Source organism: Mirounga leonina, unplaced genomic scaffold (assembly GCF_011800145.1).
Source record: "Mirounga leonina isolate KUSES-001 unplaced genomic scaffold, KU_Mleo_1.0 Mir_95, whole genome shotgun sequence".
In the NCBI taxonomy this organism is placed as follows: Eukaryota; Metazoa; Chordata; class Mammalia; order Carnivora; family Phocidae; genus Mirounga; species Mirounga leonina.
In genome coordinates, this window is record NW_023270865.1 from 24292782 (window position 1) to 24311955 (window position 19174).

Here is a 19174-nt window from a genome sequence, read left to right on the forward strand (position 1 = left end):
GCAGTGAAATTTTTTATGCCTCATTACAAAACATCTGCTTTAAACCCAAGAGTCACCTTTGATTAAGAAACTTCCATTGTAAAGGGCATATTTCTCAAGAGTCTGTCTCAAAAGACATTTCAATCTCCCTGCATATAACATGCTCTCCTCAATCATTGATGCTCCCCTCTTTGCTAAGGAGCCCAGCAAAGCCATAATGCCTATCACGATGCCTGTCTGTCTGAGACCACAGTAGTCTCTACTTGTAGGGAGTCTGAGGCAAACAGATGGAAAAGAGAACACTTACGCCAGAATACGATGATTTACACTGCATGTGTATACAGAGAGAACAGCAGAGAGAAAAAGGAACCCTAGGGAGCTTTGAGAAGAACTAGCACACTGACTAGATTCATTAGGAACCAAGAAAGGAGTAAAATAGTATTTGGCTCATAATCTCTATATTTGGTAGTATCACTAAAGAGCACTGTGGGCCTACAAGGATCCATCAGAAGCCCAGCATGCCATAGGAAGGAAGAGAGTGTTGTTTTGTTATAAGGATTAGAAAAAAAAGGCTCAGATTTTATTTGGGGAAGGTGGTACATGGTAGAAGGAGCAAATATATGCAACACCAGGTATACAGAATAGCACTAAAATCTCCCCACCAGCAGTTACAGAGGGCTGACTTCATGGCACTGCAAATAGAAGTGAAATAGACTAAGTGCGATGAATTTAAAGTGAAAAGACTAAAAAACTAAAAAAGCTATTGGAAGAGAGGAATACTTGGGCCTACAAACCAAGGACAGGGCCCGTTTTAGGAGAAGAATACCTGAAAGATAAAGAAAAAGGGCCACGGGGTGCCAGGGTGGCTCGTCGGTTAAGCATCTGATTTCGGCTCAGGTCATGATCTCAGGGTGCTGGGATCGAACCCCGCTTCGGTCTTTGCACTCAGCAGGAAGTCTGCTTGCCAGGAAGTCTGCTTGTCCCTCTCCCTCCGTCCCTCCCCCCCCCACTCATGCACACGCACTCTCTCAAATAAATAAATAAAATCTTTAAAAAAAAGAAAAAAAGAAAAGGCCACCAAATGCTTGTAAGAATGCTTTTACCTTTGGGTGCAAAGCTGCTAATGAGAAAGTAGAGCTTTACCACAGCACAGAAACCAGAAACATTTAAAAGCATACACACATCAGGTGAGAAGTCAGTAATGCTGAAGGAGAAATTATAAATCCATGTTGAAACCTAAGTATTTTAAATGGCAACTACAATCTAGAGAGACAGATATTTAACACTGTGACAAAGCAGAAACCCAGGACAGAGAACCTGAAATGAAAGGTTTACCAAGGAGGGGGATCGAGGCACTGCTCCAGGTTCGGTACTGGGGCGCAATCCTTATGGAAATATTAAAAAAGGGAGACAAGACTAGAGTCCTGTCAGAGCCCATGGGGCAAGGGCTGCATCCCTCACACCCAGCCTGGTAAAAAAGATACTCCATAAATATCTGTGGGAATGACTTCCTAAAGCAGATAAATAACATGGCCACTTGCTCGCAGACTGCCATGAATTTACTAATGTTAATGAATTGCCTCTTCTGGTTTGTCTGCTTTGCTACATGTTTATGTTGGGGATTTATGAAACTATGTCACTGAGGGCTAGGAAGTAATTTTTATCTCATTGGCTGAGATAAATAGGACATGATATAAATGACAAATTAAAGCGGGTAAGCTAAGGTTAGCAGGAATTCTGCCAGCACTGGGACTGGAACTGTGACAATGGCTCATTATTCGGGAAGAACTGGAGTTTGTGTTTCAGGGAATGAATCTGGACAGTCATTAATGAACCGACAGACTTTATAAACTGTTTCTTAGAGACCCAATTCTCTCAGTTTATATTGCTTGATTATTTATATGGTGGGGGGGGCAATTTGTTAGGGAATTTGTGGTAAGAATATGGCTGGTCAAACAAGTATTTCTCAACAGTGTAACAGTTATTTTAAGAACTATAAAAATACCTTCCTCTTTGCCTACACTGAGAATAACTGTATAACTGCATTATCATGTCTCCTGTATATTCCTGGTAACATGTCTTTACATAATCTTAACTTTTGAAGATTTGTATTAACGGATATTTTCTAAACTTCCCTCCAAAAAAGCTACTTTCCAAATAGAAAAAGATGCTGTATCAATTGATGTTTCTTTAAACCACACTTGGTTCTCTGGGAATTTTGAGATAGTCTCCCAACCTCTGGTTCTCTCACAGCCATACCTGCAAACTACTTCTCCAGAATGGGGCAATCACCAGAAATCAATTTGCACAATAACCGATTCACAAACAACTGATTAAGGAATTCTGAAGCTTTACTAACAGTGATGATACAAGCAGTGAACAGCCTTTCCCATTAAGAGCAGCCTTCCTATCTTGAATTATGCCCTGCCCTAGCTCCAGCCCCAGCTCCAGCAAGAATAAAACCTTAAACTAATTCTACCAGAGCTCTTATCAATGGTTTGGCTACCCAAGGTAGAGGCGGGTATTGGAAGGAAACAAAAATTTGAGAAAATCCTTAAAATCTCAATAATCTAGTTGCTCTGTGATTTGACTCCTGGTCAACTGCCCTGAATTAAATAATCCTTGGTTTAAACTATAAGCTTAATTTTGGATAAACTAATATGGAGCAAATGAGACAGTTATCTTCAAAACTGGGTAAACTGGGAAACTAAAGAAAAATGATAATAACTGATAAAACTTCAATTAGATATAATAAATTGATACAGATGAAAAGCAAATGAGCATGAGAGGATCATGAAATACCTGAAATATATGAAAGCTGCTCATTCTCATACGAGTTCAAGTAAGATGCAAATAATAACCATGAGGTTACGTTGTGCCTCTCAGATGGACCCAACTGTAGAAGTCTTGATATCCAGTGTTGGCAGATATACCAAAAAAGGGTACTGCTAAAAATGCTGGTTAGAGCTACATATCATGTCCTTTCTAGAGAACAATGGGCAACATTTTACAAATACTGTCTTAACAAATAATTTGACTTCTAGAATTCTACGTTATAGGAGACACATAAGACTACTGTCAAAGTATTTATACATAACGGGAAAAAAAATAGAGACCTCCAAAATATTTGTCACTAGAGGAATTGTCATAAAAATTAATGTCCACTCATACAATGGAATGCTATGAAGGTGTTAAAGAATGAGGCAATGTATTTTTATAGAGGACATCTGAAATAGTTGAGTAAAAAGGCAAGTTGTATAACATATTTAGTGCTATCCCCACTTAAAGAAAATAGCATAAATTTCCCTATATAGGGTAAAATGAATACAAACCAAACCATATATAGCATCTACTCATCTTCACATGTTTAGAAGGGGGTATTTACTTTTTTACTTTATACACTTTCGTATCGTTTGTGTACACACACATACACCCACACATACACACATACACCCACACCCACACACACACACAGCTGAGCCAATAAAGGACAAAAGTAACACTTCAATTCTGTGAAGAATGAATGATCTTTCCAATAAATGGTGTAGAGTCAACTGGATATCCATACTGAAATTAAGGATCTTAAAAAATAAATAAAATAAAATAAAAATAAGGAATCTTGACTCATATTTCATACCAACTGGAAAAACAAATTTTGAGACAGATTAGAGATCTAAATTTCTAGAAAATATAGGGAGAGTATCTTGATGACCTTAGGATAGCAAAGATTTCATAAACAAGATAAGCATAAAAGAATATGTAAATTGGACTATATTAAAATTAGGAATTTCTGTCCATCAAAAATCACCATTAAGATGGTGAAAAAGCAATCCACAGAGAAGGTACTGGCAACCTATACATCTAACAAAAGTCTCATATATGGTGTATATATAAAAATACCTAACAAGTAAATGAGAAAAAGACATACATCACCCAACAGAAAAATAAGCTAAAGACTCAAACAGGCACTTCAAAAGACAATATCCAAATAGTCAATTAATATATGAAATGATGCTCTATTTCATAAGTCATTAGGGAAGTGAAAATTAAAACTGTACTATGATACCTCTGAACACTCATCAAAATGGCCAACATGAGAAAGAAAGAAAATGCCAAGTGTTGGTAAGAATGTGGAATAACCTGAACTGTCCCATATACTGCTGGTGGGCAGGGAAAATAAAAGAATCATTTTGGGAAACTGTTGGAAACTATCTACAAAGCTTAATATAAACACAACTAGAATTTCCACTCCTAGGTAAATATCCACAATGGGAAAGCATCAATATATGCTCCCCAAAAGGCATGTACAAGGGTAATGGTGAACATATGTATGCTGTTTGAAAGAGCCAAAAACAGGTAATACCCAAACGTCCATTAATCACAGATAGGTTAAATACATATAATACTATGTAGTAATGAGGATGAACCAACTACAGTTAACTGAAACAGGTGTCTCAAAAACACATAATACAAAAGAAGACAAAAAGAACACACAATTCTAGTTTTTATAATTAAACAACAAGTAAAATTATCATGGTGTTTTCAAGTCAGAATAGAGGCTACCCTTGAGAAGCTGGGAAGTGACTGCAAAGGGGGTCTTGAATGCTGGTAATCTTGATCTGGGTGCTGAGTACACAGTCATATATTCACTTTGTGAAAATTCACTTGAGTCTTGTATTTATGATACGTGCACAGTTTGTGTTATACTTCAAAGGTTTACTTTTTAAAAATAAGAGATAATACCAAAGAATGTTTGAAAGTTCATTCACTCTCATTAGTAACAAAATATTAGTAACAAAATACATGAATCATTAACTAAGGCACTACTGTGATCAATTAAATAAAGTCAGTAAACAAGTATTTATTGAGTCCCTGCTATGTGCCAAGTAGTATGTTAGCACTGATACAAGACAGACACTGTTTACTCCTTAGCCTCATGGAGATACAGGAAGGAAGGAAGGAGGAAGAAGTGAAGAAGGGGAAGAGGAAGGGTCCAAAATGTGAAGACTAAGAATGCATTTTTCATGGCAGCATAAATTGATGCTATTCTTTTAATAAGAAATTTGGCACTATGTACCATGTTCCTTAAAATTATCCATCTGCTCAATAAATTAGTAAAAACTAGGATGCAAATCACATATTAGTATGATGACAACTAGGTAGAAATGACCTATATACAGAAAAAAAATGAAAATATATATTAAAATGTTTTTCTTTTTAATTCACCATTTTCTAAAAGATTTTAATGAAGTCATACTGTAAAAAACAAATCGATCATAATTTGCCACCTAATACCAAAATGCATTTTATATGTTAGATATTTTTCTGTATCTTTCAGGGTGTTTTAATATATGTATTTTCAAAGGGAAGTCTAATGAAAAGGTAAATCCTGCTTAAAAATAAATCAATACGCCTCTTTCTTTATGACAACCTAAATGTTATCCCTACAATAATTATAAGAAACATTTTGCAAGAGTTCAAATCCCACAAAGTAAATCTTTGACATAATATTTTTCTTTAAGATGATTTTAAAACTGTCCACTTTCTCTTAGAGATTTGTCTGGTCATAAAACGCCTAGAGGCAGGCAGATAGAGAAAGGAAAGGCTTTCAACAAGCTCACTCTAGCACCATCTTCTAATAAGTCTGCTGCTAAAGCTCCATTATAAAATCAAAGATGCATTCACATGAATAGACTTCTCAATAAAATAAAACCAGCTGTACAAAGGAGAAAAGCTTCTGAATGCATTTTCCAAATGAAATAAGCATTAACAATAATACCAAAAATATTAGTAACTCTTATACTAAAATAAAAACAAGTCACTGTGACTGAGTGTCTGAACTGAAGGAAGGGTATCAAGGACAAAATCTTGAGGCAAATCTAAACTAGAAGTAGATGAGAAACAGAAGGCACAAAAGACAAATCAGAGAGCCAGGAGGAAAGCAAGGAGAGCTCAGTACACAGAAGACAGGGTCAAGAGCCCAGGTACCACCTCAGGGAATAGACCAAAACTGCAGTGTGTCCACTGGATGTGGCCTTTGGGAGGCTTGCTTTGGCATCAGCAGCTGCGGCAGGGTAGGGTTGGAGGGAGTGGGGCACCCAAGCAAAGCCGGGCTGTGAATGGACCAAGGTCTGACAGGCACAAACCAGGGTTCTGAGGCATAGGGGAGGTAAGGTCTCCAGCCTCCAGGAAGACAAGAGGCATGAGGAGAGCATGAACATAGGGCTGATTTCCTGAAACTGCGGACATGTGAGCAATACATTACATTTTACATTCTGAAAAGCTCCCCAGCTGAAATTGTGGACCACAGATTTATCGCAGCAAATTGTTTTTTCCCCAGTATCACTGAGAACCAAAAGGCCGAACTGACATTTCAGTGGAAGGTGGTGGTTGGCACAAGGGCTGAGGTCGCCAGAGCTAAGAGACAGACATCAGAGCATAAGACTTAAGTGAGAAAGCAAAGAAAGGTAGCTGCACCCAGGGAGAAAAGGGAAGATTCAGGTAGAAGCAGAGGGACTGGGACATGAGAGGTTGGAGGAATGTCACCAGAAAGTGAGATGCCAGAGTGAGATTCTAGGGATGAATTCATTTAGGTGAAGATTTTACAAACAAAAAGGCATCCAAAGATTTCATAAAATCCAGCCATTTTTAAAAACAAATATAACGCCATATTTCACAGCTAGACTCTTGAAAAAAATTTTAAAACTTAAAATACTGCTTTAAAAAAATAAAATTATTTACTTATATATTTTAGTGAGAAAATAACATTTTTTTCACTGTAAAGTGAATGTGTCAAAAAAATAGGAAAAAACCAATAATACCACATTAATATACCTATTATTGCAGTAATTTTTAGCATAGTTATAATGATACTACATATAAAATTTTATACTAATTATTTTCCAATTAACTATATGCATTTTTTAGAGCGACATTTTTCCATGTTACTTTGAACACTTGCATGATATTTTATCAAGTAGATTTTCAAAATTTATCACTTGTCCCGTTGCTCATCTAATTCGGGGCTACCATAAATTACACAGGGGTACAAATCAGGGTGTATAATTTTACATTTCATCCCTGACCTGAGAATTAGATAATTAACAGTGTCTGAGGTGGGAAGTTGTCTCTACAGATTAAAAAGAGAACGGCAGGCTTATTTTCAGATGTACTATCTCACCAGGTCACTGACAAGCCAAAAGATTTACCTGGAAGGAATCTCACAAAACGTGGCATGAAATGAAATCTTGGGCAGCAGGGAGGACTGTCTTCAAACAAAGGGCCTAAAGCAAACAAGTGAAAAGGAAAGAAAAAATAAATAAAACAGCCTCAGAAAACAAACACTGTGGCTTAATTCCTAAGATTTATGATAACCACAAAGAAACACCACTGGAGAAGTAGGGACATAAAAAACACCACCCCTCCTTCTCCCCAACAGTTCAATCAATCATGTGATAACTGCCACAAACATCCAATGAAGACTGCAGTGAAGGGACTACCCAAAGTCAGAGGAGAATAAAGGCTCCAAGGATATACCACGTATATGACATATGCGGTAAAACTATTTCTAGAAGTCCAAAAATATAAAGATTTTTGTTATAGTTGAACTACTGCATGATATAATATGCTTGTGTTTTAATCCTTTTCTATTTTAATCAATACCACTGGGGGGGAAAGAAACAAATACTATTAAAAACTTGGTTTGAAAAGTCATTCATCAATACACTGTTTTAAAAATAAGTAAGTCAATGTCTGCTGGAATACTAACACTTCCAAAGGAATGAACAATTATCTAAGAACCAAGTTTTGAAGTGATATAGCTCAAAGTGTGTATGTGTGTTTTGAAGGCTAACTGAAGTTTTGTTTTTTGGGTTTTTTTTAAGATTTTATTTATTTATCTGACAGAGAGAGATACAGCGAGAGAGGGAACACAAGCAGGGGGAGTGAGAGAGGGAGAAGCAGGCTCCCCGCTGAGCCAGGAGCCCGATGCAGGACTCTATCCCAGGACCCTGGGATCATGACCTGAGCCGAAGGCAGATGCTTAACGACTGAGCCACCCAGGCGCCCCTGAAATTTTAATAAACTGTCATCTTGGAATAAGTTTATTACAGTAAAGTTCAATAGATTTAAAATATTAACTATTGAGATTTTCCCTAATGTACATAAATCAAGGTAGTTACTCATAGTAACTGATACCATCTTCTTAGGCATCAGTTAGGTAATGGATAATGGTAATCTTAGGTAATGAACACTTTCAAATTTTATCAAAATTTAAAATAAGACCTATAAGGTCTTATTCATGTCAAATGATACTAAGTGTTCCTATGAATAACATACTTTTCCTTGAGTATTTAAAAAATAAAGGGAATTTCAACTGTCTCCCCATTGTTAGAAGTTTTTATATATACTACAACATTCTTCTACAAGCATTACACTTCTCTTTAAATCTTGTTATTTACCTTTAAGATTCCAGTCATACAATTCCAAAATATCTCTGAACAGGAATAATGAAAAGAGTTCAAGTCCTTTTACACAAAAATTCTGAAAAATAAACCAAAATCAAATTACTATAATACTGTAAATGTATACTGACTGAAGGTTTCACTTGTCCTCGTCAAGTGTCTTTAAAAGTGTGCATTAAAACTATACTAAAACCATGTAATTTCCTAAAATGTTTGGCCATTGTCCTACAACAGTTCATCGGCTTCAGACATAAATGAAGTAGGCAATAATACCATTAGGATTCCTACAAAAATGTAAACTCAGTCCTTGCAAACATACAAATAAAATGATGTGAAATTTAAAAATTAAAATCCCATTATATTTTTCTAACCAATTAAATCTCAGAATCAGAATTTCCTGGGGACTTTTTTAATTCAAACTACACATACACACACTGGCGGGCTCTAATAGGTTTGTCCCACCACCCCACCCCTGCTCACCCCCACCCTTCGCACACACGCAGAATCACCATTACAGTTACCATAAAAAGAGGTCTTTTGTGCCAAAAAAGTTCAAATTCTTAATGAAGGCAAATAGAGGGCTAAGAAAAACTACAAAACTTTGTACCAAAATTTCTCCTGTAAATAAGTTTAACAGATGATATATTTATAAGTGAGACTTGTCTCATAATTCTTCCTCCTACTTGTCTTGCTCAGGGTTCATAAATCACCCTGTGTGAGATCACGCCAGAAGTCATCAACTTTTACAATAGCAAATGAAGGCTTATGACCCTAAAAATCAAAAGGAAGCAAAAAAGCCCTTCTAAGCTGGGGAATGAAGGGGCGGCCCTTTCTCTTTAATTCATTTTGAAAGACAGGTAGAATTACCAGGACTTGCTCAGAATGAAACAGGTGCAAACTAAGCCTGTGTGTCATGCTCATCAATCCCCCTCAGTGCTCCACGACAGGGCTTCACTGTTAAACAAGGTTTGCTAGAAGAGCCAGGGGCTCAGGAAATCGACCCCGACTCAACAAATGTTAAGTGCATAAGCTTGTTTGCTGTCTAGTTATTTCTTAGTGTGATTTGTTGACACCACTAAATTCAAGATCAGGCAATGAATCATTCTGAGATTCACATTAATCTTGCTTTGGAATTTTAAACCTCTTGCATATATTTAGATAAATCTGCTGCTGAGCATCCGCAATGAAAAACAATTAGGAAAAATATGTAAATATATGGGAAGAAAAATGAACCAAGCATTGATCTTGTCATTGGAGATAATGAATAAGATTATTCCAACAGTTATCAGATTCGGTTTCACTGTTCTAATTTCCCCTCTGATAACGACCAGTACCCCGAATCTGTCCCCCATCCAAAACAAACTGGAAATAGATGTAATGTTACTATCAGCAGATGCAACACGAGGAGAAATAAGTTCCAAAATAGGTCAAAAGAAGTTGAAAAATGACCCAAATTTTAACCTTGCTCCTAGAGCTACAGCTCAGTGACCCTTTCAACAGCGAACACCATTCTTTGGGGGCATTCCTATGGCAAATAGCCAGAGCTGGCCAAGTTTAACGGTTTAAAGATTTAAGTGTGAAATAAGCAAAAAGAGCAAACTACATCGGGCTATTAAATAATCTTTCCTCTTACCTCAGGCATCATCTCCTCAATGAAATGAATTGTGTAGTCTATGTTGAACCTGATTACTTTACACAGTGGAATCTGCAATAACAAGAATGAGAAGTTCAGTTCTGCAGTACCCTCCTGCAGGCTTCCAGTGCATGTGTATTTGCCATGAACCAAATGAGAAGGTTTCACCTGAATCCAAGCTGCTAACAGTACTGTACATGAAGATTTGACCACAACTGCAGGATTTTAATGGCAAGAACCCAGCTAGTCCGGCCTCTCCAGGAAACCTGCATAATGCTGGTGCTTAATTAACTGCATTAGCAGCAGCAACACAAACATAAGAACCCACTAAAACCAAACATATCACCTCTAAAGTACTGATAAAATCACAATTAAACATTTTTTCTCAGGTTTTTTAAATCTTCCAGAATCTTCAGCTCTTCAACTATATTAGTGATGGCAGGATGCCAACCCATCAGTTATAGATTCGTAAGTCACTGAAGTGCACACAACTCAGGCCACCCATCCGGCTCTGGAGCAAAAGCAACCATGGTAAGAACAGTAATAATAGCTAACACTTACCGAGCCAGGCACTATTGTGCTGCTTCCTGTATGGTCACTCGCGAAACCACACCCGTAAGATAGGCACAATTACTATCCCCATTGTACAGTGGAGGAAACTAAGGCGGAGGCATCAGGTACCTTGCCTAAGGCAGCTGGTAAAGGAAAATCTTGCTCTAGACCACAGTTCTGAGTCACTAGAGTACACACCTCTCATTACCTGTTCGGACACTTGGGGTCTGTGTGGAAATGAAGGAAGGCCCAGATGAAATAAATCCACATCTATCTTGTTTGGCCATCAGACTACTAGCCTAGTGTCTACGCATAATAGGTTTTCCGTAAGTGTATTTTTCAATGAAGGAAGGAATGAGAGGGAAAGTGTGAGGTCACTGAAGTGGCTTAACGGACAACCTAGGGAAAAGAATAGCCTAGAGATGTGTTAAGTAGGCTTTTCTGGCCGTTCTATCTGTCCATAAGATGATTTTATATAGATGTAATCATTTTTACAAATCACAGCAATCAGAAAGAAACAAACTTTAATTCTACCAGCAAAAAAAAAAAAAATGGCAAGAAAACCAAAAATAGTCTTATAATGCCATCTACTGGAAATCTTTTTCTCAGAAATGAAGTTCAGTTCTTTGGTGCTTTTTTTTTCTTTTAAGGATAGTGGTTAATTTGAGTGAAATTTATAATTAACTTTAAGAAGAAATCCATTTTCAAACTTTTAATAATGAGTTCTAAACAAAGTGAAGTGATATACTAAGGCCACAATTATTTTTAAGTTCTTTATTCCTATAATCATTTAAAAATATTTGAGAATTCCAAATTTGTATATTATTCATACTTTTAAATACCCATCCTTTGCTAACAACCTGTGTTAGGTCCGTAGTTATTCTAAAATAAGCCACAGCCTCTACCTTTTTTATTTATTTATTATTTTTTTATTTTTAAAGATTTTATTTATTTATTTGACAGAGAGAGAAACAGCAAGAGAGGGAACACAAGCAGGGGGAGTGGGAGAGGGAGAAGCAGGCTTCCCGCTAAGCAAGGAGCCAAATGTGGGCCTCGATCCCAGGATCCTGGAATCATGACCTGAGCCGAAGGCAGACGCTTAACAACTGAGCCATCCAGGTGCCCCTCTATCTTTTTTAAAAGGTAAGGATCTAAAGAGGAAGACAGCCATGTAAGCAAGTATAAATAAAATATAATGTATATAATGTAGTAAGTACAATTAAAACAAATAAAGCAAACAACAAAGTATAAAGTACAAAAGAACCAAAGAAAAGGTAACATTTGAGTTGAGTCTTCAAAGATGGGGAGAAATTTTCCAGAATTAAGTTGGGAAAAAATAGGCGTTTAGTTTCTAACAAGACAGAAAGTAGGGAGCTGAGGGAAGACCAAGTTTTTTAGCTGTTCAGGAGTGAAATACATGGAGAGAGAGAAGCAAGGAGATTCTAAGACAGGAAAAGTATGAACTATGTAATGCAGACCATATAAACCACATTAAGGATTAAGGGCTTGTCCTTACGGCAATGCAAAGTCACCCAAGTACTTTAAGTGAGAGACTATCATAGTTTACATTTTGAATGGGCTGTTCTGTAAACATTGTGGGAATGGTTTATGCATTCCTTTATGCATATACCTTATGCATTGCAAGGCAAGAGACCAGAAGACCAGACTGGAGTCTGATGAAATAGACCAGGAGCCAAATGAAGACTGGAAGCAAGGGGGCAAATTTTAAACATGGGAGATGTTACTGAAATATACAATGACCATTCTGATGTGGAAGTGAAAGACAAGAAAGAAGAGAGAAAAATTTCTAGATTTCTGGCCTAATGACAAGATAAATCACAATGGCATTAATATAAAGAAATTCATAGGGTGTCCCCCAAGTACCTCAAAATCAATATGCGAGGAAGAGGATAAGTTCAGTTTTGCATAGGTTGAGGGTGAGGTACTTGAGGGGATATGAACGTGGGTATGTCCAAAAGGCAATATGAAATGTGAGTGTGGAGCACGGAACCATGTCATAGCTATAAATATCGATTTGGTGGGGATCAGAAGATGCACAGAAGGAAAACCTGTGGGTGAGACTGTATTACTCAGAAGAGAGCACCCAGAAGAAAAAAGGACCAGCCCTTGGGAAGTCAAGAGGCAGGCAAAGAAAGAGCAAAAGTTATTCCTTCTACGACACACAAAAGCAATTCTGCTAGATGATTTATGCAAGAACAGTCCTTTCCCCATATCATTTCAACTAAAATCCCTTTTGGGGATTCTTTCTTTGAGCTCTTCTCTTACATATACTTTATTTTCTTTTGGGCTCACATCCATACCACCAGAGCCCTTCTGAGATACACAAATCTGGGAAAGCAAGATCTTCTTTTCTATTCACTTTTATCTCTCTCTAAGAGTCAAAGAGAACTTGTCATTTTTTCTACATATGGCAAGCTCAATTTATTGAAGGGTCAATGGTCAATCAAATAATATAAATGACTACCATTTCTTAAAACTTGTTTGAAGACTGACATTAACTCTTATTAACTCTTACTTCATCCTACTGTAAAGAAACAAAAAACCCTCCCAAACTTCTACATTCTAACTCTATTACTTTCAAATGCTGAATGGCTAAATCCAGGGCAGTGAGGCCACTGGAAATGTAAAGCCATCTAAAAGCAGGGGTTTTCTTGCACTTTTGAGGACAGGATAAGACATTATGCATCTAATACACGTATCTTTACAATTTTAGTTATGTTGTCAAAGTCCTTAATAACATCAGGTATTCTAAGTAGTAGCAGATGTGCTATATAAAAGGATAAAATGGTCCCAAATGCTCTATACTTAGCCAACAAGGCTTTCAATCCACTTCAATTGAAGAAGATCTTAAGAAAACTTGTCAGAACTAGATTGGTTGAGATTCTAACATTACCATCATTTGCATGCCCTTCTTACTGATATGCTCTCTCTAGCAAGAAAATGAATCAGATCAGTAAAGCGATTTAAAAATTCTTTTTCTGGGAGGCTATTTCAAACTCAAGAGGCCTTTGATGGATCTAATCCCTATGAACTGTACAACATTCAGCTTAAAACTCGATTTATTTTATCAACATCTCTAACATAAATGATGAGGCTTATCTTCCCATTACAGAGTGAAGTTCTCAAATTTGAAGAATTTGAGTATTTATATAAAATATATGCTGAAACCAGCAATTTTCAGTTCTATCTTTGATTTTATAACAGTAACAACCTCAATTAATTGAGCATTAGCAGCCTCTCAGTGCCAAACCTTGCGCTGACAGGCTTTAAATAAAGCTCAAAAGAATCACTCCTCCAAGGTCACATAAATATTAAGAATTGGTTAAAAAAAAAAAAAGAATTAGAAGACACAAACCCAGGTCTGTCTGACATCTTATCCAAAATAAGAAATGCCAACATGTATGCCAAAAACCATGACACTTTTCACGTGTCATCTCATTTATTTTTTACAAAAACCAGTAAGATTGCTATAATCCCTCTATCTTATAGATGAGAAAATCAAGAATAAAGATCAAATCATAGGCTGAGGTGAAAGGTCAAATCACACAGCTAATAAGTGGAATTCACTAATGTTTAAACCCTGGTCCCTCTGAAGCCACACTGCTTTCCTTCTTTGATTAAGGTGATACTAAAAGTTAAATGAGATCTATCTACATTACCTCCAAGGAAATAAGAGATAATTTTAAATATTTTCATGGTAACTAAATTATTTATATTTGCAAGCCGACTGAGGAAAAAAAGAGAGAAATGCATTATGTGGGAGGAGCTAGACTAGAGGACCTCCAATGGCCTTTTCCACCCTGAGACTATGAGGTTTGGTGTAACAAAGGGTTTGCGTGCCTGAGACATTAAAAAAAAAAAAAAAAAAAAAAAAGTGAAGAAACCATCAAAATTCAAAACCTCTTAGTGCCTTTTCATAAAGACTGTTAAGAATGGTCCAATATAAAATTCTGTAGCTATGTGTGGTGCTGGATGTTACTAGGCTTACTGTGGTGATCACTTTGCACTATGTACAAATGTTGACTCATTATTACACGGTACACCTGGAATTAATATGATGGTTTATGTCAATTATATCTCAAAAAAAGAACAGTCCAATATTACGCTCTTTTCTATATTATGGTCCACACTGGAGGTGGAGGTGATATGCATTATCGAATGATTTTATTTTTATATATAGAATGTCATCACTTTCCAAAGAAAATTCTCTAGGATAAAATATATTGTGGAATATGGAAAATTCCATTAAGAAAACAATTTGTTTTAAATTAGTACCACTACTATAGAATCATGTCTACTTATAAAGAAAAAAAGAACGACAGAAAGGAACAAGGTCAGGCAAAAATTTTATTCTTTACTCTCCAATGGAACAGAATTTCACGTTCTGAGTAAACAGCACTTAAATAACTTTTTAAACTGCGGATGTAATGTCTTAATAACCAACTCAGAAAGGATTAAAGAACACTGTATTTTGATGTAGATACACCACAGCTATAATTTCATAAGTTCTCTAACAGCATCTGGACTGGGTATACTGCTATAGTCTGAGCAGCCAACAAATTCTACTCTATGTCCAACTATAATACAGAATAAGTAAGACAATTCCCAAGACTGTTAGCTTTGAGACAGCAAGATTTTGACTCATAGATAACAGAACTTCCATTTGAACCAATTACCAAACAAAGCAACCTTAATACCTGTAAAAAATATCACAGATCTCTATGTCAGACAAAATCTCTTAAAGAAGACATAGTCCTGGGATTCGAAAGCAGAAAAATGTAGGAAGTTAATGCAGGCTCCAGGTGTCCCAAACACAGCTCTCTCTCTTTTCCTATTGCTTAGACACTAGATAATAGCTGTTCTTAAAACTTTCCAACTTTCTTTTGAAGGACACCCAGCCCAAAATAGCTTTGACACTTTATTCCACAGTTTATCCTTCTTTTTCCATCTTTCACACTCTCAAAATGTTATTCTAACACATGTTTACTTACACCATTTAATGTGGACCAAACCTGTGACTCATTAGCACAGATGTCACACCCCCACCTGACACACGCCGCCACAGACTTCCTGCAACTCATGCAGAGGGATGCAAAGTAAATGTTACTTACAAGTCAGAAGAAAAGAAATTTACTTTGACTTTTAGAAATAAAGAATTAAGGGAAGGAAGAGAGTTCAGAAAAAGGAGAAAGCCAGCCAATTAGCACATACTTACATTGGTCAGGGGGGCATGGGCAAACATAGAAAATCCTTCAAAGATATACTCATGATCATCATATTCTATAACAGTTGGTCTGTCAGTCTAAAAGCAAACAGAAACACAAAGCATGAATTTAAGAACATGATTTGCATGTACAGAAATCCATGAGAACACAAAGGTACCAACAGGAGAAATGGATGGACTCCATGGGCTCCATGAACATTCTTCTAAACAACCAGGGAGAACTTTATATAAAAGTTTAATTTTAGGTGGAATTCTCTGGCTTCAGTAATATTTACATATTGAGACCATCAAGAATGTTTATTATGGGTATCATAAAGGGAAAAAAGGCTATATGGCTTCATTCTCTAGGAAACTGTTTTATTTAATCCCACAATACTACCAGATCTACTCTTTCTGAACTGTATTCCTGAACTAACGAAAGTCCTAACAAGAACAAGATAATAGCACAGTCAACTCAAAGCTCAAAGTGGAAAAAGACTCAGCATCACAAGAGTCAAGATTAGCAACAGCCTGGAAGGCCCTGAAAGGCCTCAGGGTGCCAGAGGCTCAACCCCTCCCAGCTCCATTCCGAGGACCTCCAAGAAGCCACCCCACCACATATGGCAACAAATCAATTCCCACATAATGTCAAAAATCTTAATTATCTGAAAATTGAATATGTAGTTAAAATATACAAATGTTAGTTAATCCACGCGTACGAATTCTCTTCCTTATGCTATTCTTATAGACCACCATTTTTAATCCTAGATGCTAAATATGGAACTAATTATCAAGATTGGTAACCTAAAACACACTTTTTTAAAAAGATTTTATTTATTTCAGAGAGTGAGGGAGAGAGAGAGAGACAGAGAGAGAGCATGAGCAGGGGGAGGGGCAGAGGGAAAGGGAGAAGCAGACTCCCTGCTGAGCAGGGAGCCTGACTCAGGGCTTGATCCCAGAACTCCGGGATCATGACCTGAGCCGAAGGCAGATGCTTAACCAACTGAGCCACCCACAGGCCCTGAAAAATGCGGTTTTTAACACAGGTATTGAACATTATTCTTTTAAACCATATATATATATATATATATATATATATATATATATATGGAACCAAAGGAGGATGCTAACGAATACCCACACGTACATTGGTTGTTTTGCCAATACTACTGTTAGTTTCTATTTGAATAACTCTAAATAAAGCTGGTGTAAATTAAACATAATGTAATAATTTAAACAAAGTAATAAGGTACGGCCACTTTGAAAAACAGTTTGGTAGTTCCTCAAAATATTAAACACAGAGTTACCACACGATCCAGCAACTCCAGGCCTAGGTTTATACCCAAGAGAAATGATGACATACATCAACACAGAAACTTCTACACAAACGTTCACAGTAGCATTATTCATAAGAGCCCCCAAAGTGGAGACTACCCAAATGTTCATCAACTCAATAAATGGATAAATATAGTATGCCCGCACAAGGGAATATTATTTGTCCATAAAAAGGAATAAAGTTTGGGGCGCCTGGGTGGCTCAGTCAGTTAAGCATCTACCTTCAGCTCAGGTCATGATCCCGGGGTCCTGGGATCGAGTCCTGCACTGGGCTCCCTGCTTAGTGGGGAAGGCTGGCTCTCCCTCTGCCTGCCACTCCCCCTGCTTTGTGCTCTCTCTCTGACAAATAAAATCTTTAAAAAAAAAAAAGGAATAAAGTTATTATGTTACAACATGGATGAATCTTAAAAACATTATGCTGAGTGAAACAGGCGAAAAAGATCACATTTTCTATGATCCCATTCACATGAAATATCTAAACAGGCTAATGATAGAGACAGAAAGTATCTTAGTTGTTGAAGGCTGAGGGATATGAAAGAACTGACTGCTAATAAGTACAGGGTTTCTTTTGAGGATGGATGATGATAATGTTCTAAAATTAGATTGTGGTGATGGTTTCACAATTCTGTGAAGAGAATTATATCATAAAATATACACTTTAAGTGGGTGAATTTTATGGTATATGAACATCTTGATAAAGTTGTTAAAATATATAATTACTAATAACCTAATTTTGAAATTGAAATCTCTTGATGACAGAGGTAATAAAATTAGTAACTTTGCACTGTGGAAGCCAACAGAGCACAGTGGAATAGCAGACAGCCATGCACACCCAGTCACACTGTCCAGGTTTAAATCCCCACTCTGCCACTTACTACCTGAATGATCTTAAGCAAGTTACTTAACCTCATCTGTAAAACAGAGATTACTGCCCCATCTGGATAGTGGGGATAATAATTCTCCTTCATCCGTTTGTTGTGAGAAATAAGTTAATACATGTGAAACATTCAGAGTGGTGCCTGGTACCATAGTCAACAAATATTATGTATTATTATTACTGTCATAAATAAATAGACCTTCTTGATTGGGTCACTAGATATAATATATGAGTTATTCAACTAATTTTTAAGAGATGAGAAAGTGTTCTACACATTCTTCCAACTCCACAGTTCCAATGAATAGCTCCAAAAGTCATGGCTATTATGAATGTGGCTACTATGAGGAACTGAAAACATAACTGAAAAAAGGTACAGAAAGTAGTATAATGAGAGGAAGCAACAGAAAAGTCATTATGATAAAAGCCAGTTTTATCAACATAAAAATTTTTTTAAAGAAAATTTAAAAACTGAATCAGTATTGAGAATATTCACATTTAAACCTATTTGTACATATCCAACCCATTTACATTTGAAAATAAACAAAATAAAATAAATGAAATTAAATCTGACTTTATTAGGAACTTACCAAAAAGTTTGTAGGAGGGGAGACTGTAATTCGATAGTGGAAAAGTCTGCCAGCATTGTTGGTCATGGGACGACAGGGCTTGATGGCCTAAGGGGGAAAAACAAAAGTGAGTTTAAAAGTAAAGTAGCAAAATATTTTTATTTAAAAACAGACTGTATTTCTAGATCCGCATCTGACAAAAGAGTTTTTACATGTGTTCCTTCACAGGTTGGTAGGAAGAACAGTACCATTAACTACATGAATAAAAAAGAACAGGCTGGTCACCAGGATTCAACCAATCTCCTCATGTGCATGCAATACAAGGGGTTCAGACAACATGAAGATCTTTCTAGATCTTAATTTCTAGGACTATCTTCCTTTTATTGTAACATAACACAATACTTGACCTTTGGCTAAACTCCCAGTATGCTAAAAAAAGGGGGGGGGGGATCTCAAAAGTAATAGCAGGTTTTGATAGGGGGGAAAAAACAGTTGAAAGGATCATTAAATGTGCTCAGTAAAAATAGAAGGGACCAGAAATGAAGG

At 36.6% G+C, this 19174-nt stretch overlaps 1 protein-coding gene across 7 annotated transcripts in view; it reads right to left on the reverse strand.

The window, feature by feature from the left end:
* DROSHA (drosha ribonuclease III) overlaps positions 1 to 19174 on the reverse strand; it is a 120310-nt gene that overhangs the window by 72552 nt on the left and 28584 nt on the right. For all 7 annotated transcript variants that reach the window (XM_034998885.1, XM_034998879.1, XM_034998880.1 and 4 more), the window contains 5 exons: positions 18650 to 18736; positions 15863 to 15949; positions 10075 to 10146; positions 8439 to 8520; positions 7188 to 7262 (listed from right to left, as the gene is read on the reverse strand). In XM_034998885.1, the coding sequence (XP_034854776.1) occupies positions 7188 to 7262; positions 8439 to 8520; positions 10075 to 10146; positions 15863 to 15949; positions 18650 to 18736 (403 nt within the window). The remainder of the gene's footprint in view (positions 1 to 7187; positions 7263 to 8438; positions 8521 to 10074; positions 10147 to 15862; positions 15950 to 18649; positions 18737 to 19174) is intronic.